This window comes from Lissotriton vulgaris, chromosome 1_1 (assembly GCF_964263255.1).
Source record: "Lissotriton vulgaris chromosome 1_1, aLisVul1.2, whole genome shotgun sequence".
Lineage (NCBI taxonomy): Eukaryota > Metazoa > Chordata > Amphibia > Caudata > Salamandridae > Lissotriton > Lissotriton vulgaris.
The window spans coordinates 603,498,327-603,522,098 of NC_141685.1; the positions used below are offsets into that span (position 1 = coordinate 603,498,327).

General features: G+C 42.6%; 1 protein-coding gene across 7 annotated transcripts in view; it reads right to left on the reverse strand.

Annotated features, from left to right (window-relative positions):
* ODF2L (outer dense fiber of sperm tails 2 like) overlaps positions 1–23,772 on the reverse strand; it is a 319,588-nt gene that overhangs the window by 100,427 nt on the left and 195,389 nt on the right. For 2 of the 7 annotated variants that reach the window (XM_086954099.1, XM_086954098.1), the window contains exon 12: positions 13,246–13,404. The exons of the other annotated variants lie outside the window; for them this stretch is intronic. In XM_086954099.1, the coding sequence (XP_086810225.1) occupies positions 13,246–13,404 (159 nt within the window). The remainder of the gene's footprint in view (positions 1–13,245; positions 13,405–23,772) is intronic. 7 annotated transcript variants of the gene reach the window in all.

Consider the following 23,772-nt stretch of genomic DNA (forward strand, 5'->3'; position numbering starts at 1 on the left):
CAAAGGGCTTCTGCAGAAACATGTTTTGAAAATCTTCAAGAAATCTCATCACAACAAGCAATTTACACAAAGAAGGGTGATATGGCAACCTCAAAAAAGCTGAAAGAGACGGAGAATAGCTTTTAACAGAACCTTGCTGGTCCAAAAATTAAACAAATGAATAAACATCTCTCCAGAGGCTGTGATGGGTACATCTGGCATTTGCAAAGCAATCCACAAATTTGTTCAAGGGCCCGGTATACTGTGACCTTGTGGAAGGGCATTTAGCTGCCAAGGTAACATCGACAGCCTCTGGAGAGATAACAAAAGGAATCTCCATTCATGGAGGTGAAGGTTGCACGGTCCCAGGCCCATGACACCGCCCTGATGCTGCTACAGAAGATCCTTCTGAAGCAGCATGTTGATTGGAGGACAGATGCTCTTGCCCAGGAGTTCTGGATACTTCTCTCTCCTGGACCAATCCAGAACCACTAGGATGATTTGGGCCTGGCTGTTTCTGATGTTCTTGAGAACTCGAACCAGGAGAGGCTGGGGAGTGAAGGCCTATCATAATCTCTTAAGATTGAGCCTTCTTGGGTCGTCCAGAGTGCACATTTTTTTGCCTTTGAACGTTCTCAGCAGTGGCGAAGAGACTGAGCCAGGATTCGACATTTTGCTGGACGACGACCTGCACTACCTCATGTTGTAACTGCTAACAGTGATCTGCCAGGCATTAGTAGCGGACTAAGTCTACCCTGGTATTTAAAGCTCTCAACTGGTGGTTCGAGGCCAAAGAAATGCTCTGACAGTTCAGCCAGCTCCAGAGATGCAGTGCGACAAGACCCACTTGTTGTAGTACCATATTGTGGTGGGGAAGTACTTGAGAACCAGTTTCAGTCTCCCTTTAACGGTTGGCAGGAAGGCCTTCAACACCAAGTGTATCACTCTAACTTCAACCGACTGATGTGGAATAGGGTTTCTGCCAAAGTACTATGATCTCCACTGGTCCCTGATGGCCAGCTCAACCTAGCAGTGTTGCATCAGTCACCACCGTCAGCTCTGAGTGGGGTAAGGAGAAGGGTCTGTCACTTGTCCAAATGCAGCCGAACAGCCACCACTGCAGATCTGTTGCAATCCCCTCCAAAAACATGGATAGAATCTGTAAGTTCCCCTGGTGATGCACCTACTGGGATACACATCCCACTACAGATTTGTGTGCTATCTGGCAAGATCCCCTAGCACCATGCAGGAGGCCAATAGCCCCAGTAGTCTTTGAGTTCTTTTCACTGATATCCAGAAGAGAGGCTGAAAAATTGGGATCATAGCCCAAATGCATTCCAAAAATAGTGCCATATCGAGAATGGCTCAATTAACAGAAGTGTCTGTGTAGCAGCCAGGTGTGACTTCAGCAGGTTCATAGAGAACCTTTAATATGTTAGAAAGCTCAGTCGTCTGAAGTTGGTTTATGACTGCCTGGGTGCAACCACCTTCAACAGCCAGCCATCTTGGTAGGGGTTGACTGGAACACCCAATCTTAGAGAGTGGATTGCGTCTACTGCCATCACTTTCAGAAACACCCGACAGGCACTGATAGGGCCAAATGGAATCGCTGCAAACAGAATGCTTCTGACTCACTGTGAACTGCAGATAACGCCTGTACGCCTGCAGAGCAGGACTATGCAAATGAGTATCCTGCAGGTCCAATGCTGCCATTCAATCTCCAAGATCCATAGCAGACAGGACCTGGCTAGTAGGAGCATCTTGAATTGGTCTTTTCGCAAGAAGGTGTTAAGAGGGTGAAGATCTAAAATCGAACAAGGGTCTCCATCCTTCTTTGTCACAAGGAAGCCAAAGGAATAACAACCACTTCCTGGTTCTGATGCCAAAAACCTCTCTATTACCCATTTTGCCAAAAGGGCCTGCACTTCCTAATGAAAAACAGGAATATGAACCTCCGTCAGCCACAATGGTGTAGGTAGAGGGTGCAGTGAGGTAGGAGGAAAGAAGAGAGCATGACCCCATTGTACAGTCTGAAGGACCAATTTGTCGGGTTACGGTCTTGCAACTCCTGGAGCAAATGGCGAATCCTGGTTCCTTTATGGTGGCTGAGTGTCAAAAAGGACACACTAAAGCAGTTTTGAAGCTGTGGTTGCAGAAAAGACAGGGTACTTGTGCGTTGTCCCTATGTCTTGGATGTTGTCTCTGGGAGATGCAACATGACTGTGAAAGGAATGTTGGGTATGCTGCACTGGCGGTGAGGTTTGAAATGGTCTGTATGGCAGACCCCTGGTATACAAATACAAAAAAGAGTAACTGTGGGTCAATTATGTGTCGGAATGGGTCTGGATGACTGAGTGTGTGCTTTGGGTGTGTTAGAAAAGCACACAACAAGATATCGCTCTGTATGGGAAGATATCCATCAGTTACTCACCCTTTGCCGCCCTTTCATCATTTGAACCACTTCCCAGAGTGGAGAGTCTTAGTTGTTGCCACCTTCTATGGGAAAGGCTGTTGTTGTGAGGTTAAGGACTTAGAGGGAAGTGCTGTGTAGTAACTGAGGAGCATTGCAAAAACGAGTTGTGAAAACCAAAAAGGGAAAGAATGTGCTCTATGATAAAATTGAAAAATGAACGCAAAAATATTTTATGCTGGTGCCGTTCATTTCCAAAGCTAAAAACAGTTCAGTGCAAAGTTGCCTCTGATTAACCCTAATAGTCACTGGCCCAATGTGATGGTCGACATGTTTCTGCGGTACTTTAAAGATCACTAAGTATCTCCCGCTTCTTCAGGACCTAGAACATTTGCTACTGCTCGATGGTGCGATATATAAAATAATTTTGATACAGATATCACCTGTTCAAACCTGGAAGTCCTCCTCTAGGGTAAGAGGAACGTGCCACTCCTCGCCTGGCAACAGCTCAGGAAGATAGTGCACCGCTCTGCCCGTCAGTACACTCTGCAGCCATCAGATGGCTGCAGAGTGGAGGAGGACTACCAGGTTTGAACAGGTGATATCTGTATCAAAATTCTTTTATATATCGCAGAATCCCAGCTCCCAGAATTCCGGTAATATACTGCCTCCCAAAGATCCACAAGAACTCTGAACAACCTCCAGGACGGCCTATAGTTTCAGGATGTGGTTCCATCCTGGAACCACTGGGACACTATATTGATCACTTTATCAAGCCTTTTGTCCCCATGACCACATGCTATATCAGGGACACCATGTCAATGATCAACCTCATTGAGGAACATCCGTTTGATCCCACATCCAGCACCATGTGTACGCTGGATGTGGAATCACTTTATACTAATATACCTCAATTTGAGTCCCTCCGCGTGATTGCGACTATTCTAGACACACGCCCCAGGCCTCACAATGTTCCATCCAACTTTATCCTTCAGCTCTTGGAGATATGCCTAACCAAAAATTTCTTTCCCTTTGAAGGACAATTCTATGGACAAGTCCGTGGAACATCTATGGGGGCTATTTTTGCCCCCAACCTGGCTATTCTGTATATGGACCACCTTGAGAATCGTACGATCCTGGATGCATCAAACCCTTTCCACAGAGGCATTGCCCTGTGGAACAGGTATATTGATGACATCTTTATGATTTGGACAGACTCAGAGACCTCTCTAAACCAATTCACACACTGGCTTAACAACAACAGCGGAGGGTTAAAATACACCATGACCACTAGCAAAGAATCTTTGCCTTTTCTGGACATTGAAATAAAACATTCCGATGGACGACTAATAACAAGTCTCCACCGTAAACCCACAGAAAGAAACACCTTATTAAATTACACAAGTTATCACACCCGTGCCCTTAAAGATTCATTGCCCTATTCACAGTTCCTACGTATACGTAGGAATTGCTACTACAAACAGGACTATTTTGCAGAAGCAAAAACACTGAGCCTCAAACTGAGACAGCGAGGCTACCCACGGAAATTGGTATGCCGTTCACTAAAAAGAGCATGTTACTGCCTAGGGAGACACTACTAGAACCCCGCATTAAGAGTAACCAGGAAAGAATTACTTGTGTGACCACATTTTCCCCTGCATCTAATGCTATTAAGAAAAGTATTCTAAAACATTGGCCAGTTCTAAATGCCGGTATCCTTAACTTGGAACGACCAATGTTTGCTTTCAAAAGAGCTAAAAATATAAAAGATCACCTGGTTTGTGCCTCACTTGCTCAACCTGACACAAGAAGCACTCTAAATGATATGTGGAACTTGCCTACTCTTAAGGGTCATGCCAAATGTGGTCAATGTGTCTCTTGTGACTCAACTATTGAAGGCAAAACTTTCTCCTATGGTACAGTCAAATATGAGAGACATCACTTTACAAACTGTAATTCCCACAATGTAGTGTACGCAATTTTATGTCCATGTATGTTGATATATATAGGACAGACAAGCCAGAAGATCAAGCTGCGGATGGAACAACACAGAAGCAGAATCCGGTGTCAAACTGCAAATGCACCCCTGGTAGAACATTTCATGGAAAAGGGGCACACGGAGAATGACTTTACATGGACTGTGATCACACAGGTCAAAGCTCCCCCACGAGGAGCAGACATTTCGCAAATTTTGAATAAGGAAGAGCTGCACTGGATCCTGAGAACAGACAGTATATGAAAGGGGCTCAACAGAGTTGAGGATTGGACCTCTTTGCTATGAAAAAAAGTATTTACAAAGGTTCCTTTCCATCAGTTTAACCTAGCTGTCACACAGCATAGATGAATTTTCAAACGCATGTCCAATTATATGTATATCAAGATATGTCACCAAACTTTCACTGAGCACTCCACTTCACCTTGGGTGATTCACAATTACCACTCTATGATGGCCGCCTCCATTCCGGAACCACCCTGCCAAGTCCTCTTTCTATTATGAGTGATTAAATACTAGATCCCTCCCACTCTCCGGCAGCGATCACCGCCAGAACCCCATCGTCCTGCTATCAAGCAAGACTAACCATGTGAGTACTGCTCGCCGCCACCCCCTCCCCCAGCGCCACCTCCCCTAAACCCTAAGTTTATTTATGCCCATTGCCTCCCCAGAATTCCCAAAGATGGAGAATCGGACCGCCACAACATCGATCCTTGAGCCACTTCTTTAAGTAAGTCCTGCTAAGGCGCTAGGTACTCCAACTTATCCCGTATATTCCCTGGCTGATTATCCCTTGTCTCTCCCCCCAGTTCACCGAAAATTTCTCTATGCCGGTGAAGTTATTGTGAGTATTTAGTTCTGTTTCCACGAGCACTGCTTGCACTCGTATAAACGTAGAATAAACCTAACGGTTAGATTTCGGTTCCCAACAGATGCATATCTATGCAGATATTCCAAATACCAAAGGAATCTGATTAAGCCGACATGAGGTATTTGATAGTTCAATGCGCCGTCTTACTTTCAATTTTTACACCACATACCATTGCAAGCGGGCACTTCCACCTCTCCCCACACTAGCTCTAAAACACAGCCCAGTATGCCAAACAGAAAACACTGCGCCATATTTTTTAAACCAACAAACTCACGGGCTGAAGCACATGTCCTTTTCACTGCGCCAAATTTTTTAAAAAATATTGAACACACTGCAAGCCATCACTCTCTCCCTGTTTCATGGTCACAAGCATGTGCCAGAATTCACGAAGTACATCTTCAAACAGTCGTTAATCCTCACAAAACTCCACAACAGCACTAATAAGTCCGCGTTGGTTGTTTGTGAAAACTAAAAATATAAAATGCATTCATGCCTAGTCATTTCTAATGAATACTCTTTTGCTCATGTTTCTTCCCCCCATTGTTTCCTCCTTTCTAACCTTTAATTAAACATTATGTAAATTGCCATAGGCTTTGTAACGGTTGAAATACTCTCAAGACAAACATGACACATTGGTTTTTGTCCTGATGATGATGCATGTATTTTCTAGCTGCATCGAAACGTCGTCGACCTTACTGCACCATATGTTTGTTTGAACTCACGAAATGTGTAAAACAATGGGTTGCTATAAATGAATCCTAGTCTGTAAAACTGAACAATAGTACAGACCGCTTTGTGCGGTTTTACATAATTTTCTGTCACTTGTTTTGTCTTGTCCTCTGTGGGTCACAGGCTGTGCCCACTTTTGTATAAATGGTATATATATGAATGAACTAAACACAAAAAATTGAAAAATAAATACCTGTCCGGCTGGACAGAGGTCATATATACTATTTAGTATATGTCTATTATTCGTGTGATCCTTAATTACTAGGGTCCCCTGTTCTGTACAATATATTTCCCATAGAAGGGGGCAACAACTAAGACTCTCCACTCTGGGAAGTGGTTCAAATGATGAAAGGGCGGCAAAGGGCGAGTAACTGATGGATATCTTCCCATACAGAGCGATATCTTGTTGTGTGCTTTTCTAACACACCCAAAGCACACACTCAGTCATCCAGACACATTCCGACACATAATTGACCCACAGTTACTCTTTTTTGTATTTGTTTTCTTGGTTAAGGGGGCTGTAACTGCGTGGTCGGTAAATATTCCCTAGAACCCTCTGTTTATCTGTCTGTTGTTATTAGACCCCTGGTATAGCCACAAAAGGGAAGAAATTGTTGGGGGAAACTTCTTTGCAGGTGTGGAGAGACCCAAATCGTGAGCTTTAACTCGACTCACTTTGAACTGTTTGAGGTCAGATTCCACCTTCTCAAAGAGGCATGAGGGTTTTGGAATGGCATGACAATCAAGGGTGCCTGTAATTCCCGAGAAGCTGGTGGACTTCATCCAAGAGAGATACCAAAGCACCACATTCAAGCAAATTGCCCGACCCAAGCAATCAGTCATATCCAGGCCAGACCGGACAAAAAATTTAGCTGCATTCCAGTCGTCCTAAAGAGTTTGGACTAAAGACGTCCCCAAGTCATCAGAGACTGCTAGTGAGATCCGACTTACCATGTCCCATAGAGCATGGGTATATCACCCAAGGAGGAAACTGGCATTTATTGAACATAGGGCAAGACTGGCAGAGGAAGCATGAGTTTGCTAAATGCTTCAATATGTCAGGATTCACTGTCAAAATGGGTTACAGGAAAAGCATTAGTGTGGACTTTGCTGGTAGACGCGGACAACACCAAGCTCACAGGAATTGTATGCTGCATAATAAAGTCAGGGTCGCTGCAGCCGGTCTGCTGAGTAGAGCAGCCTGACCAGAGAGCAACAACATGGTTTTGCCAAAAAGCATGTCCATAACGGCTTCACTAAAGGGCATAAGATGTTCCGTAGGTGCCTCATCGGGTTGAAGGACCTCTGTAAGAACATAGTTTTAACCTCTGTAGTTGGGAACTGTAGTTCAAGGACCTCTTCAGCTCGTCAGATCACGACCGCAAATTATGTTCTCTCCTCCGTGGCTGAAGCAGGAAGGGAGACTAATCCAGTGTCTCAGCAGGTACACAAGCCACTGGCATCTTGTAGCTCTACATACCAGTTTTCTTCATCATATTGTGGACCAAATTGGTTTCAGTCATCACCAAAGTCTGACTTCAGACTGAATCTGAGCCAAAAATCTGTTGTAGTGGCTGTGCTGAATGCATGGTAATGGCAGCATGTCGGAGTCTGAAGGATTGTCAAGTGGAGATGCCTGCAATGGGATCAGGGCACAGGGTCAGCCGAGTTTGAGACGAGTTCGACTTGGAGTCGGAAAACATTACATGGAGTGGATCCCCCTCCAGTGCTGTCGATGTTGAGGAGACCGGCATAGACTGCAGCACCAGAACCTAGGTCAGCACCGAACCAGGTGCAGAACCTGAAGCAGGTTCTAAGGATACAGATGACGCTGAGGGCAAACTCGCCAGTGGTAGCCCAACTAGAGGCCCTTGGGGCCAGGAGACGTGTCAGAGGGAACAGAAGTGTACAGATAATGCACAGCATAGCCTTTCTAAAGCCCTACATTTCCTGTTAAATCACAGAACGCATCGGGACCAGACTCTGAATCCGCTCCTCAGGAGATCAAAATCGAGACTGTGGGGCATGTGGACACTCCTACACCATTTCTGGAAATTGAGAATGGCTCAAAAGGACCGATTCCCTATTAGTCTTCTTGTATTTCTTCTTCAACTTACCCCAAGACTTCATAAGCAATGAAGGTCTGCAGTAGGAATGACTTCAGGAACTGGACCTTGGTCTCAACTTCAACTGGGAACTGCATGGAGTCTTGCGGCATTCTGAGACATAGAGCTTCACTTCACGATCTCACATAGCCTTCGGGTTCATCAGGGCACAACCATCGCAGGTTTTGGTGTTGAGTTCCAATCTCAGGCAGCAGGCACACCTCATGGGGATCTGTCAGAGATTTGTTTGGAATAGTCCTACAAAGTTTTAAGCCTGTCATTTTAGGAGGAGATATTTCCCTTGCAGACTGGAAATACCTTTAAGATATTTTTTTGAGGACACAAATCTCATCAGTGATTAAAGTAGAACTCTGGATCTGCATCTGAAGGCACAGAAAGAAAGTAAAGGATATCAGCCTGCATGGGTAGCACTTATATGCAGCTCCGTTTGTCATTTCTGGAGCAGAATAATGTTGGTGAGGAGCCACACTGCACCACCTACCAAGTACAGGAGTACTGCTTTAGAACAATTTCCCCGATCAAGTCTGACCCCAGGGAAATATCCACAAGGTGAATAATCTGCGGTTAGAATTATCAATTAGAATAATAATGTAAAGCTCAGGCATAGTGTGTTGATACTGAGGATCATACCTATCAAAATGTATTGGATATTTGTAGATGTCATTTTTGTAGCAAGGTTGAGACTCTTCTTAATTGTATTTTGCGACATATTGAACTTTCAACTGCAGTGGACTATAAACTTTCCGAGACTGCTCTCCTTCTGTAACAAACAATTTCCTTATTCGCAGTAGCGATTCCTTCATGGGGGCGTTTGGGCGCCGCCCCCCTGCTTTCTCGCCGTGCGAGAAGGCAGAACAAATGGTAGTTAGCATATTATATAACTACCATTGTTTCTGCCTTCTCGCACGGCGAGAAAGCAGAACTTCCTGAGGCCGCCCAAACAGACAGTATTACCAACAGTGGACAATCCACTCCCGCAAGCCACTCCCCCCTGTCCTCGAGTAACTCTCCCTGTTCTCTCTGTATGCTGCAGCAGCAGCATACAGAGAGAAAATGACGTAGCCTGGGGCAGCCGGTCGCACCAATCAAGAACGCAGCGGTGGAGAGGGAGGCTGTCTGCCGCGCCGCCTTCCTGATGACGTGCTGCCTGCAGGACTTGAAAGCGAGGACAGCGGGAGTCGGGACGGAGTCTCTGGAGTCTGGACGACGGTAAGTTTACTTTTACTTTTTATTTTATGTTCATATATTTGTGTTCTGTGTCCAAACCCCTACCGCCTCCCCCCTCATCCCCTCAGGTCGTTGCGACTCGAGTGCGACCCCATTACCAACCTTCCCCCCCCCCCCCGCCCGTAATGCGAGCCGGTCGAGTGCCAGGGTAAACACAGATTTCTGAAAAGTTTTCTCCTGTGTTTATTTAGATTTTCGTCCTGCTTTATTTCTTGGCCCTGTTTGTTTCGAATCAATGCTATTTATACCGCTCAGGCCAGAGGCACTTTCCCTTGTGTATTTGGTAATCTGTGTTGACAGTGTTGACCCTTTTACATGAACATGTATTTGCATTTCCTGAACCAAATTCTAGTTACATTTTGTGAGTCCCTGCATGGACTTTCCATCACACATCAGGAATGCAGGAAGTTGTGTCCCAGTCGCAGTATAAGGGAAAGTGAGCAGGGCTAGTTGAAAAGATGAGATTTGAAAATGGTGGCGGAACGGCTATGGAGCACAGCTACTGCTGTTTGTTTCAGAGGTCAACAGCAACAAAGAAATACAAGGCCACATTTTAAATGGAGAGTTTATGGAAAATCTTCCGGATTCTGGAGGGAATACTGAACATGGGTGAATTTTCTTAACTGTAGTATGCTAGTGGTGCAAGAAATTCCACTTGTACAGTCTCCTCTGAAATTAGCAGTAACTAAAAAAATTGGAGGGTTTTCCTTTAGCGCTCAACTTGACTATAACTCAAAACAGAGCCTGTGTTTTATTGCAGTTAATCCTGCCACACCACTTACAAATGTCACCAGCCGCCACTGCTTATTCGCTTCCAGATTAAGAGTGGATGGATGGTCAAAGAGGCAAAGGGTGCTTTGCAAAGCTCATTGTTAACTCCTGCAATGGGGGAATGAAGGAACCTCCAAAGGGGAAGATCAAACAATGAAGGGCACTCCAGACGGCTGAAGAGACTACTGTCAGCAGCAAGAAAGCACAGAAGGACCATCAGCTTTGACAAGGTGAATGCCGACCACAAAATGCTGACCGTTGTTGATCAGGAGGTGACCGGCAAGGACAAGGGAACCACTAGATGAGGCTCTCAACCAAGTCGGCCATCGACAAAGCTGTGGAGGAGAAGATTTCTGTTGACAGAGAGATGGGGAACTACAATGACTGAGGAACGGATGATTTGGCCCTCGCCATCTACGAGGCTGTCGTCAATGTCTGTTTCGGCAGGAAAGTGACAGGATATACGTCTAGGTAACTTTTTGCGCCAGTTTTACAAAGGACTAGCCAAAAGAATGCAAAAAGAACAATTGATGGACAGAATGCAGAACAATGTCATACATTCACCCCAGTACAGAGATCTGGGCCTAAAATCGATTGTTTTTTTGCTCACCATGCCATTCCAGTTTGGACCCAGCCCTATGCAAATCAGTCTTGACCCTGTGCCCAGAATGATCACAGTTTAACTGAAGGCAGGTGATCTGCTTTTTCAAAGCAGAGGCACGTTTAGGAAGAACCCATTTGGGAGTAACTCAGCATCTCAAGTTGCTTTCTTTTGTGTGCCTTTTTAGTGTATATTCCTACTTGCAGGATCATCCATTGCAGCGAGAATCCCCTGAAAGATGCATAGTTTTGTACTCCTGCAGATTTAAAGCGATCCTCCTGTCTCTGTCAGCTGGAGTTTTTGACATGAAAGAATTACAGATGTAATTATTTAAGCCTTTAGTTTTGGGCAAAGGCAGTAAATGTACTTGAGGTGCGGCTCATTAGAAAAGTCATTTTAAATGAAAAGCTCAACAGGCCTTAAAGAGAGAACGTGTCCTTCTCTGAGCAGAAGTTGACATCCTGGTTGAAATCTCCCCTGGCCCCATACACCAATTATCAAGAAACAACTCAGTGGGACCTGGAGGCTGAAGCTCAGCCTGGGATGTTGTCCAGAGAAGAATAGATTAAATCTTTATTTTCAGATTTAAAAGCAGCAGATATAGAAGGGGTCTGTCCATGGACTCCCTCACACTCAATGTGAGGTAGAAAATCTGAACTATGGCGGTTATTGGCTCGACCTGGTGGTGCATTCACTCGTTTGGTGCCTTTCAATAAAGCGAAGTACACTGCTAAACAAAAATATTGTTATTCTGTCTATGGCCATTCTGACAAAGGTTATTGCTATTTTAAGCTATTAGCGATTCCAAGCCTGACAATGTGCAAAAAGTCAAGCATGAGAATCTATGAAAGAATCAGTACCGGACAATCAAACACTACCCACCGTCAGTCAGTCTAGACACTGCTTATGTAGAGCAAGAAGTTACGGGATTGTGGAGACACTGGCTATACCCATGACCAGCAGAATACAGAGTTGTAGTGGGTCCCAATTCGTAAATTGTGACCCACTTCGATTGGCTACATTCACGATGGCATGATGGAGTCTGCACACCATCATGTCAATGATTGCTTTTAAACAAAGCAATCTTTTTTTAAAGGAAAATGGACTGCGTAAAAAAAAAAAACCGAAAACGAATAATTACACCATTGTTTTTCGGAACAGACACTAGTCCCGGATTTCTTTTATATAAACATTCACAAAAAGGGGTTTGGGAATTGATTACCATCTAAATATTAATATTTTGCGGCCGGAGTTCAGTTGCAAAACATTAATGCATCCCTAAAGGAATTCATATCTGGAAGGGTGCCCTTATCAAGCCCCTTCCCAATACCGATTCGGTATCTAGTCCCAAATTCAAATTGGGATCCGGAAACATCTTAATGAATCACAAATGGGGTTTGGTGAATTAAAAAATTCCATTTTGCGGTCGGAAAGTCTCTGATTTTACGAATCGGAGCCTTACAGACAGTAAAACAGCTTAGAGCATGAGGGCCACAGTGGGATGAGGCGGCATCTTTTAATAAAACATTTAAACTATTAAAACAATCTACATGGTTATTATTGCTAAGAATTCAAGAATGATAATATTTCACTGATTTTGTTGCTTTGCTTTATACAGACATAAAATATGCATGTATGTGGTTTTTGCACAGTGGCATTAAGCCACAAAGCAGCGATGGAGTCCACGAGAGATTGGAGGTATGGCTGGGTTGTTAGGGAGAACACGACTGTTACTTCCTTCTTTAAAAAGGTGCATCTTCAGCTCTTTCCTAATTTGAAGCAGGGTCTGGCGCTCCTTGTGGGTACATATGTCATAAAAAAATGGATTACCAGTTTTAAAGCTCATTATTTTCTATTGAAAAAGATGAGTTATTTTCCTATTAGCTCGACTCACCTATAAATCTAATAGTAATGACGCACCCTCAGAAAGTAAAGGCGTTCATACGGGAATTAGGAGGGGAAATTCTGTAAACAAAAGGCATAAATCTACCGTTTACTATTTAAGAGAACTTCTTCAATTAATATTGAACTCGTACGTAGAGAGATTTAAAATACATTCCAAACCTATCTGGTGTGTACCTCTAAATTGACACGATAACAGCCAGGAAAGCACGATGCGCAACGCACTAACTTTGAAGCACAATTTAAATGAAACAAAAATTAACAGAAACTTTTGCTGAGGATGGCTTGAGTGCCCTCCTCTGGCAGAACCGTTATAGATGTCTATTCACTATTGCAAATATGTAATGTTTTAAAAGCTGAAATAACTTGAAGCCTCCCTCATTATTATGATACTCAAATGGATTTTCTGTTTATGCCTCGAGCAAACCAAAAAGTCAAACGGAAAAAACGGAAATCTATCTGTAAAGATGAATAGCGGATTGGTGGAATGGGTAATGATGGTTTGTAAGTCACGCACATCAAACCCATATATGTATTCTTAAAGATTTGAGTTTAACGGTGTCCAGTTAGCTCGAAATACCTCCTTTTAAATGTTTTAATTAACAGCAAATCAAATACGTTGTAGGTTTTAAGCACCTTTTTAGAAAGTTCTGTTACAGTGTTTGACTGGCCTGTATATTTTCTCTTGGAGAACAGGAGACTTTCCTCACACTCCTGCAAACTCCGCTCAGCTGCTTTGAGCAAGCCAGGAATGTACTCGAGCTCTTTTATATGAGCGTCCATTTGGCTCAGCACCTGCACGACAGCATTGCAAAAATAGGAGCAAAAGAGAGTAACAATTCACCATTTCAATGCCTTCACAATTTTTTTTAAAAAAGCACCATATACGTGTAATACAACTTGACAGGGTAAAAAATACAACATACCTAATGTCAAAGATAGGAATAGGATTACAAACCTTTGTCAAAGTCACAAATGCTCAGGAACAGTGACACTATTTTTGGAGCCTTTAGCCTCGACTTCAAATAAGTTGGGATAAAGTGAGCGGTTTCATGCACCTGCTAAATACCAATACCCCAGAGCGAGTGATTTATCGGGTTTAGTAAATACTTCCTATTTCAAGTGTTCACTTGGTAATGACAATTAACATATGGAATTGTTATTTGATGCATCAAGCTGCACTTTTTGCCTTTTTTCACGATATTCAACAGAGGAGACCTGTCGGAATCTCTCAGTAGGGTGCAATAATTACTGAATTGCTGAACTCGTGCACATGAAAGAAATCTCTCATTGAGATGGGAGTACACGTTCTGAATTGGTTTATTATACAAGTTAAACAACACAGACATCAAGTGCGGATATGAATGTATGACGGAACCACGCATGCCTTTACAACATTTCTATTACAACGCATATGCTTTTACCACGTAAAATGTTACCACTCAAAAGTTTGACATGCATGCCTTTACAACAAAAATGTATATATTACAAAAGAAAGTATAATGATATATATATATATATATATATATATATATATATATATATATATATATATATATATATATATATATATATATTTTTTTTTTTTTTTCCCCACAGATCAGCAAATAATGGAGCACTCTCAGATAAAGGTTGGAAAGCAGTGTTAGTTTAGGGTCTCAGAATGTTGTGCTTTTCGAAAGTTACACTTCCTTGATCACACTGAGCTCAGTGACCAGGTGCTATTCATATATGTTTATGGAACTCAGCATAGAAAGGGGACTTCGAGTAAAAAGTCACCCTGGGCTGCGCTCCAACTGTAGCGGCCATTTTGGAACATTTTGCATAAACATGTTTACATATTCGGCAATGTTAATATCACAAAAGCCTGCTTAAAAGCGGGTCTTGTCACAACCCTTATTTGCAGTGACACATAAAATTGAATTTATTACGCAAAGTCCTATTGCCCTACTAAAATGTATAACTATTCACACACTATGATCGATATGTTCAAATTTGTCACAAAGCTCTAACTGACTAAGTGGCATACCTTGAAAGGCAGCAAAATGGGGGAAAGTATAACCAACAACAGTGCCATTCAGCCTAACTTAACAGTGGGGGATGCAAATACCCTTAGAACCATACAGGACCTAAAATCCAACAATGAAACCACATACAGTGAGAATGTAATCGGGATAAGAGAGATTGAGGGAGTCATGACTGACAAGGCAGCCTCTACCCCTTTTAAACCCAAGTCTATTTTTTACCCAATGTTACCCCATGATAATATAGACACGTTCCACGATGTAGTAGCCAAATCACTGCTGGAGTGCAAACACCAACAAGGTTAAAGATATTCTGAACTCTTCAATCTGACAATCAAGCAGAAACACATAATTGCTTTCCTTGCCAATGATAAAGAAATAATAATTGGCCCAGCTGACAAAGGGGGTAACGTTGTGCTTCAAAGTAGAGAAATGTACATCGCTGAGGCACACCGACAATTGAAGGACGAAAGATTTTACTGTAGATGCAACACAAAAACCTACATTGATAGCATAACTTCAACTTGGGGGAAACTATCTGAGTGGCAACAACAAGGTGTTATCTTCTGGGAAGAATATCTGTTTCTTAAGAAAGACTATCTAAAACTCCTGATAACATACTTTCTTCCCAAAATACATAAGAACCCATAGACCCCCACCCCCTGGTAGGCCCATCGTATCATCCATAGGAAGTGTTTTTGAAAATATCTCAAAATATGTCGACCATTTTTTTGCGGGAATATGTGTCAACTCTGCCTTCTTATGTAAAATATACGAAGGACTTTCTGTGTAAGATAGGGAACATTGCATGGGAAGAAGGATATATGTTTATCACCTTGGACGTATATGTTCTTGGTACACCAATATTGACCATAACCAAGGGATCAGAGATTGTATGTATTATTTGAATGAGAAACACAATGTATCTTGCACACAGAACCATGCTTACCGATATGTACATGTGCCTCCAGAACAACATTTTCATCTTTAATGGGGATCTGTTTAAACAAATCCTGGGGCCAGCTATGGGGACTTGTTTTGGCCCTAACTTTGCAAACTTGGTCCTAGGCCTGTGGGAGGAGGTAATACGGGAAGATGACAAATATGCTGAAGATTTCGAAAAGGTTGTCATATGGCTATGGTACATAGAAAACATTTTCGTTATATGGAAGGGCAATGAACAAGAAGCTAGAAACTTCATAAACTCATTGAACACACTGAACAAGAACAGTTACAACATCGTACTCACTCACACCAAGAGTAAGGAAGAAATAGAATTTCTTGATGCAAGGGTTAGAGCAATGGAAGGCACCTTGCAAACCAGACTGTTCAGGAAAGACACCAGGAAACAGCCTTCTTCACGCTCTCAGTGGCCACCCAGATACCCTTAAGTGGAGTATCCCCTACTGGAAGCTACTGAGAGCAAGAAGAAACTGTAGCAACAACGAGGCCTATCATGCAGAGGAAAAGATCATGCTTTCTATGTTCAAAGACCGAGGATATCCAGAGTGGCTTCTGAATAGAGCAGTATAAAAAAGGAAGAATATCACCAGAAAGAAAACCCTAGAACCTAAAGAGAATGTGAACTCTAGTGAATCCCCTGTAACCCGAGTGATTCTCATGTACAATAGAGATTCACACAAGGTACAGAAAATATTGAATGATAACTAAAATATCCTGAAGAGTGACGTCATAATAGGCCCCACTATCGGTGACAGACCGAAAATCACGTACCGTAAGGGTAGGAGCCTCAGAGACATACTAGTGCATGGGGACATCACAGAGCGTAGAGACCGTGGTCAACACAATATCAAGGGATTTTATCCCTGTGGCCATTGCAAAGTGTGTAAGAATAGCAATATGATACAGGAATTCAGTACACTGAATAACAGAAACAGAACCATAACTCAATTTCTCATGTGCAGCTCTGCGTGCATCTATGTCTTGGAGTGCCTGTGTGGGAAAAGGTATGTGGGGAGCACAACACTGATGGCCAAAAAAAGGGTTCTTTAACATCTCCAAGCAATTGCCAACAAAGATCCCCACTACCCGTAGCGCAGCATTTTGCCGACTACAATCTGACCAACAGTTCGCTATTGCACAACTATGCCACAGAACAAGTACAGATGGGTCAGAGAGGAGGCAATAGAGAATTGAACCTCAGGAAACAAGAATCAAAGTGGATTCTCGATCTCGAGACCATATACCCAAAGTGACACAATCAGGATGAAGAATTAGCAACACATTTAATTGAAGAGTAATGAGGAATTTGTCCACATGCTTGTGTTTTTCTCCATGATGTTGTAAGATGCATTTGATGTGTATATGTGTATTTTATATAAGGTATATCCATACTCTTTTTTAACTCATTTTTTTCTTGTTTTCTTTATTTCACAGGAGGAAAGGAAGGGCCCAACGAATCTTCACAGGCTATTCACGGGCCACCTACCATTTTGTTTCCCTCTTCAGAAAGTGCACCATCAGATGGATAGATAAGAACATTTCACTTATATTCCCTCTTTGCACTATGTTTTTCACTGTTACATGCAGCACTCATGCTCCAAAGAAGGAATTGGTTCTTAGCCACAAGGCACCATTATTTGGTCATGCACTTTATGCGACATAGGCCAGGGACTAGCGAGCGTATTAACAAGATAATAGATGTGATAGTCCTATACATAGTTTTGTGACAATGCTGGTTTTTGAGCAAGAACCACTTTACATCCCTTATCAAAAATATTGGAGTTCCAGTCTTCTTAATTAGCAGGGACACACCATCAGGGTAAGTTAATCCAAGTTCCTTTTGCCACTTGGCACAAGCATTGGGATTATCGGTTCATAGAGGACCGGTAGCATCGGCGAAGGGTGACGTAATCACTTTGGTCACAGCAGAGGGTGCTATTTTCGTAATTAATTTTAGACATAGTCCAGACGGATTTAGGTGTGGGCAAAGTCGAGCATGATGCTGTTAATGGGTATCAGACAGCATCACTACAGTGGAGAGTGACAAAAGGCGTAACACACTGTAAACTTTACTCAGCTTTTCTTTACTGTTCTGGTTTCTTTTCCTTTTATGACTTTGCGTACAAAGTGCAATTTTATGTGTTATTACAAATAATGTTTGTAACAAGCTCCTCTTTTAATCAGACTTTTGTGGTATTAACATTGCCGAATATGTAAACATGTATATGCAAAATGTTCCAAATGGCCGCTACAGATGGCGTGCAGCCCAGGGTGACATTTTACTCGAAGTCCCCTTTCTATGCTGAGTACCATAAACATGTATGTATAGCACCTCATCACAGCTCTCAGTGTGTGATCAAGGAAGAGTAACTTTTGAAATGAGAAACATTCTGAGGAAATAAACCAACACTGCTTTCCAACCTTAACTCGAAGTCCCCTTTCTTTGCTGAGTATCATAAACATGTATGTATAGCACCCAGTCACAGTGCTCAGTATGTGATCAAGTAAGTGTAACTTTTGAAATGCGTAACATTCTGAGGAAATAAACCAACACTGCTTTCCAACCTTTATCTGAGAGTGCGCCATTATTTGCTGATCTGTGGAAAATGTTTAAGCTGGCTTGAGAGAGAGAGAGAGAGAGAGTGAGAGAATTTTTAGACTATAACATGACCCCAGATGGGAGTATTTAAGGCTTTTTAAAATGGCCCATTATCAGGTTGGTGAAGGCTGCTGAGACAGTCGAAATGCGTTCCTGTTTTAACTTGCGCTGACAGTTGCATCAAAAATACCATTTAATTTACTGAGTGCAAGCTTTGTTTGGAGTGAAGGGAAGTGCTTTCTTATACTTACGTGGCGTGGATGGTATTCACCTCTTTCTTGCACCACCGGCAGTTCGCCTCTTACTTGCACCACCAGCAGTTTGGAGCACGCCGCCCAAAGCCATGGCGGCGACGGAGGATCTGTTTTGGTTACTCGCTTTCCATTGGATTTGTATTCAGAGCCAGGCACTGCGGACAATACTCTTTGCAGTGATTCCAGAGTCATGAACCATGAAATATACGGACAGTGTGTGTTACTTTAAATCTTTAAGCAGTTCAGCATCTGTGAAATGAGGTGAGCGCTGTGTGCCACATTAGTGATGAAATTGGCCAACAATGAGAACTGTGAGAATTACGGGCCATTATTAGTTAAAAGGTGGGTGACTTTGCTTATCTGCCAGCAAACTTTTGCCCGATCATCAAGGAATTTTGTTGATTGGAGCCGGCATTCTTTACAAGCGCATTGGGAATTTTACACACGAGTTGCAGCGTTCACCGACATTGATAATTTTGGCACTGACTTTGTAACTGCTTGAAATATGAGAATTCTGTTTCCATGAATTATGCTCCATCATTGTGCCGCAAGAATTGTACTGTTTTTATTTGTAATTTTGAGAAGCCCAGTCAGTCTTGGCTCTTTTATGTTGGACTATCACATGACACCACTTGGGAGTATTTTAGGCTTTTCAAAATGGCACATTATTGGGTTGATAAAGGCTGCTGAGACAGCCGAAACGCGTTCTTGTTTTAGGCTGGTCGACTATTTGAGAAAATAAAGAAAATTTGATTGGCACAGACATTTGGGGCCACTTCTCGTCCTTGCCTACCAAGCGGCACTTCAAAAGCGGCGATTTTGGATTATATATATAGATATATAGAAACGCGTTGGGGACTTTAATTTACCAGCCTGTACAGCCACCTCAATTTGAAATAAAGGTTCGGTGAACAGTTTCTTGTGGAGTGCTGCTTTAAAGCTTGGAGGCTTTGTGGGAACAATATATATATATATATATATATATATATATATATATATATATATATATATATATATACACACACATATATATAAAAATATATAATATCCATCTCTCCTTCCCTCCCTACTCGTGGGTGCCAGTAGGTAGATATAGTTAGGACGTGGTTTCCACAGGAGAAAATGTTTTGGACTTGTTTATAACTTTGGCGTACTTTGACAAATCTTCATGCACTTTTCCCAAAAAAGTGTCAAAATAGGTTTGTGTGAGCAGAAAGTTTGGGTATGATCGGTACAATGGGGGCCGATATATAGGGGCACAAATAAAGGGTGCATTTGCAAAGTTAATTTCCATAGGAACGCATTGTCGAGCCTACAGCCCAAACTGATGGATGGAATTAGACCAAATTTGACAGAAAGGTAGATTCTGTTAAATTGTGATATGTCTGGCCATGGATATTTTGTGACGATTTCGCGATTAATCGAGAATGAGCGCAGCTGGGATGCTCTGATTGGCTGGAAGCAACCTGAACAGAAAGTTGAAGCCGCCTTTTCACTGATAGAGAACGGTTCCTGGGGCTGAAAAGTTCTGTGGAAGTCAACAAGCAGCGTAGTCTCGAATATCGCGTTAGATTATTAAAATCCATTTCGGACGCATAATTTGTATCACTAATACTCCCATTTCCTAAACATGAGGTCAGAGTACCTCCACTCTGAACCCATGTTTGAGAAATGGGATTATTTGTGATACAAATTATGTGTCCAAAATGAATTAATCTAGCGCGATATTCAAGGCTACACTGTAATCACCAGCGAGGCCCCCCATTTACCGTCGCAGGGACATCGTGACTATCGAGACGTCATCGCAAATATTGGTGAAAATATAAAAAAACATAAATATATTTGTACACATTCGCTGGTCACTGTCACACACTCATGTATGCATTCACAAACTCACTCAGACACTTATACACCCATTCACCTACCCACAATTTTGCATTCAGTCACAGATCCTTTAATGGTTCAGGCTGAGGGCACAGAAGCACTGTGCTTGAAGAGGGTTTGCAGTCTACTAATATAGCAGCTCAGCTGAAGTTTTAAAAGTTAAATTCCTTGACCAGGGAAATAAATATCTATTAAAGCATTATGTTTGAAACAAATAATGCACCTGAAAACTGCTTGGACAAAGCGAACTAAAATGAAAAGCAAAATGATTGGTTTACAAAATATTATTTGGATCCTTTGATAGGAGGCTGGAAAACAGGCGGATACGTGTATTTTCAAAAAACGCATGTAAGGAACACACTTTTTTATTTCTTTAGATATTTGGATTTCATTAGTTAAAAGGTGTTCATTAACACATCTGTATACATTTAAACATCAGGCAAGGGCAATTGATTAGTTTGAACGGCCGTATCCAGCCAAGGACGTCCTTCAATACCTCAATAGCTTTATGATACCAATAAAATATTTAAATAAGAAAAAAAACACAGTGAGAAGAGCCTAGTGATGGACAAGGCCCTGCTGCCTGGATGAAGGACATATGTAGTGAGGGTTGAGCAATCCCCGCTACACATGGCCTTCGGTGCCAATGATGTAATTTAAACTGTCATGGGTGATGTAATTTAAACTGTCATGGGTGATGTAATATGTAGTAATAAGCAGTGCATGATGGAACACACGTTATTTCTTATCTCATTTCAACACCTAGCTATGTGGTGACTTACATTAACCCTTGCTTGTTTCAGAGAATTTATTAGTCTATCTATCGAAAAAAAAACCACAAAGGTTGAAATGATGTTAAGCCAGGGAAAATGTTGATTTAAATGTAACATTTTAAATTGAGAAAACACCACAGAATTTTACCGGTTATAGTGATTTCAAGTACCTATAAGCCGCACGCTCACCATACAGTGTTGCCATCAACAATGTAATTTCATATGTCATTTTGATGTTATCAACAATGTGAAAGAACATGAATAATGTAATATGTGAGATGCATTGCAAGGAAATTTAGACACAGCTACAGCCCAAACGGCTAAACAGATCAACACCAGATTTGACAGAAAGCTGGATCTTGGTCCAGAAACTGTACGGTTATCCTAACCACACAGTAGTTTTTTCACACTTCATTACAGTCAATGAGTGTGTGTGTGTGTGTGTGTTTATATATTTATTTAACAAACACACAAATGCTCCTGTAAAAATATTGGATTACTGGTTGAGGGGGTGAAATCCTTCAAGCGGGAACCACAATTCTTCTCACAGTGAAATAACAGCCAAACATTAAATTAGCCTGTGCTCGTCCTTGGGTACCTTAGCACAGAGCAGTCACATTTAACTCAGAGCAACGTTTAAAGTATTTGTGCTAAACTTTAAACAGTTGCAAAAAACACAGTTGATGGACAGAATACAGAACAATGTCTTACATTCACCGGTCCTGGGAAGCTTGATTCCGGTCCAGGGAAGACATGGCTTGGCAGTTCGGGCTGGACTGTTCCCATGAAGTACAGGGTCAGACTGATTTGCATATGGCCATGTCTGCACTGGGTGGCGGAGTGAGCTAAAGAACGGTGATGGATTAAACCCAGATCAGTTGACTGGGGGTGAGTGTTTGTATTGTCAACGCTCCGTCCATCACCCCCTTTGGTTTTTGCTTTAAACAGTAGCACAGTGAAAACACAGCATAAAAGGAGCCCACAACTGTATTGAAGAAATAGATTGTTTTTTATAAACAAAACAAGACCAAAATGACAACAATCCAAGTAGTAGAGCCAGAGATATTGCCAACTGTGGATATCTGGCCAAACGCAATGGAGCACAGGCTGGCTATTGGTACCAAGTTAGGCCTACTGAATAGGGTACTTTAAATCCTGGTTGCAGAGTCTTGTGAAGATTTGGTCTGAGGATGCGCCACGAAGTCTAAGCGATTAGTTGGTTCTAAGATGTGGTGAGGTTGTGGTGCAAGGTCCAGCATCATCGTCGAGGCTGCAGTTAACAAGAGGGCCTGCATCGAGGATGCATCGTGCAGAGGCGGTTCCAAAGGCGATGCAGGTTGCAGCAGCGTGGTGAGAACTTGAGACAGGCCGATGCCCATAGCAGCGGATGTGTGTCAGTTCCTCGTCGCTCAGTAGAGGAAATGTGTCTGTTTTGCTGTATCTAGAGAGGCTGGTAAAGCACCTTTGAGCCCACTTCCAAGGGTCCAGTACTGGGTTGACACCATTTGGCAAGGGAACCTCGCAGAGTCCAGGTGCAGATGCAAGTTGTTGGACGCATGTTATGTCCCTGAGGCTTCAGAGCAGGAGGCCAGCCAACTAACCCTGGGAGTTACTCTTGGTTCTGGGTTCAACAGATGCAGGTCCACTCCTTCTCACACAGTAAAGAGGGCATAAGGGAGGAGTTCAGCCCAGCAAAGCAGGAGTCCAATAGAGTACAGACCAGCAGAAGCACAGTCCTTCAGCACAGCAGTCCTTCTTCATGGCAGATTATCCACAGGTCCAGAAGTGTACTGAAGTGGTGGCATCTGAGGTCCAGTTTTTATACATATTTGTGCCTGTAAAGTGGAGGAGAAGCCTCTAGAAGCATGCCTTTGAAGTGCAAAGATGTTCAGCCTTACCTACCATAGCTCCGGACTAGCTACAGGGGTTATGCAGCCCTGTGTGTGAACAGGACACAGCCTATTCAGGTGTACATGAGGCTGGGCCCAGCACCTCCCCCCATCCTGCCAGTCACACCTAAACTCCCATTGTGTGTGGCTGTCTAGGGAGAATACACAAAGCATATCTGCCAACTACATCCAGCGTTGTGACTAGACAGGCTTCAGGCTAAATAGCTAAGGGAAGAAAATGCCAACTTTTTAAAGTGCCATTTTCAGAATTGTACTTTAAAATCCGATTTCACCATAAGTTAGGACTTTAATTTAGGATTCCAGAAATACCAAACTCTTCCCATTTGGAAATTACACTTATAAAATGCAGTAAAGGAGCTTCAACTTTATCTAATGGGAGAGAGAAGCCTTACTGTAACGAAAAACGAATTTAAGAGTTTCTCAATACCACCACATGTAAAACTTAAAAGTTCATGTCCTTCTCTTTAAATACATTGCACCCTGACCTCTGTGCTATCCAAGGCCTACCCTAGGGGTGACTTAGATGTATTCAAAAAGAAGGGTTGGGCCTGGCAAAAGGTTTATTTTGCCAGGTTGAAGTTGGAGTTTAAACTGCACACATACGCTCTGCAATTGCAGGCCTGAGACAGGTTTAAAAGGCTACTGTTAGAAGCCGGTGTTCCTGCGCGCACCGTTGTTGTCAAGTGCGCGACCAGGACCCACCTGCTCTCATGTTAGGCCAAGAATGGACGCCGTCCGAGACAGCCCTGCTCACCC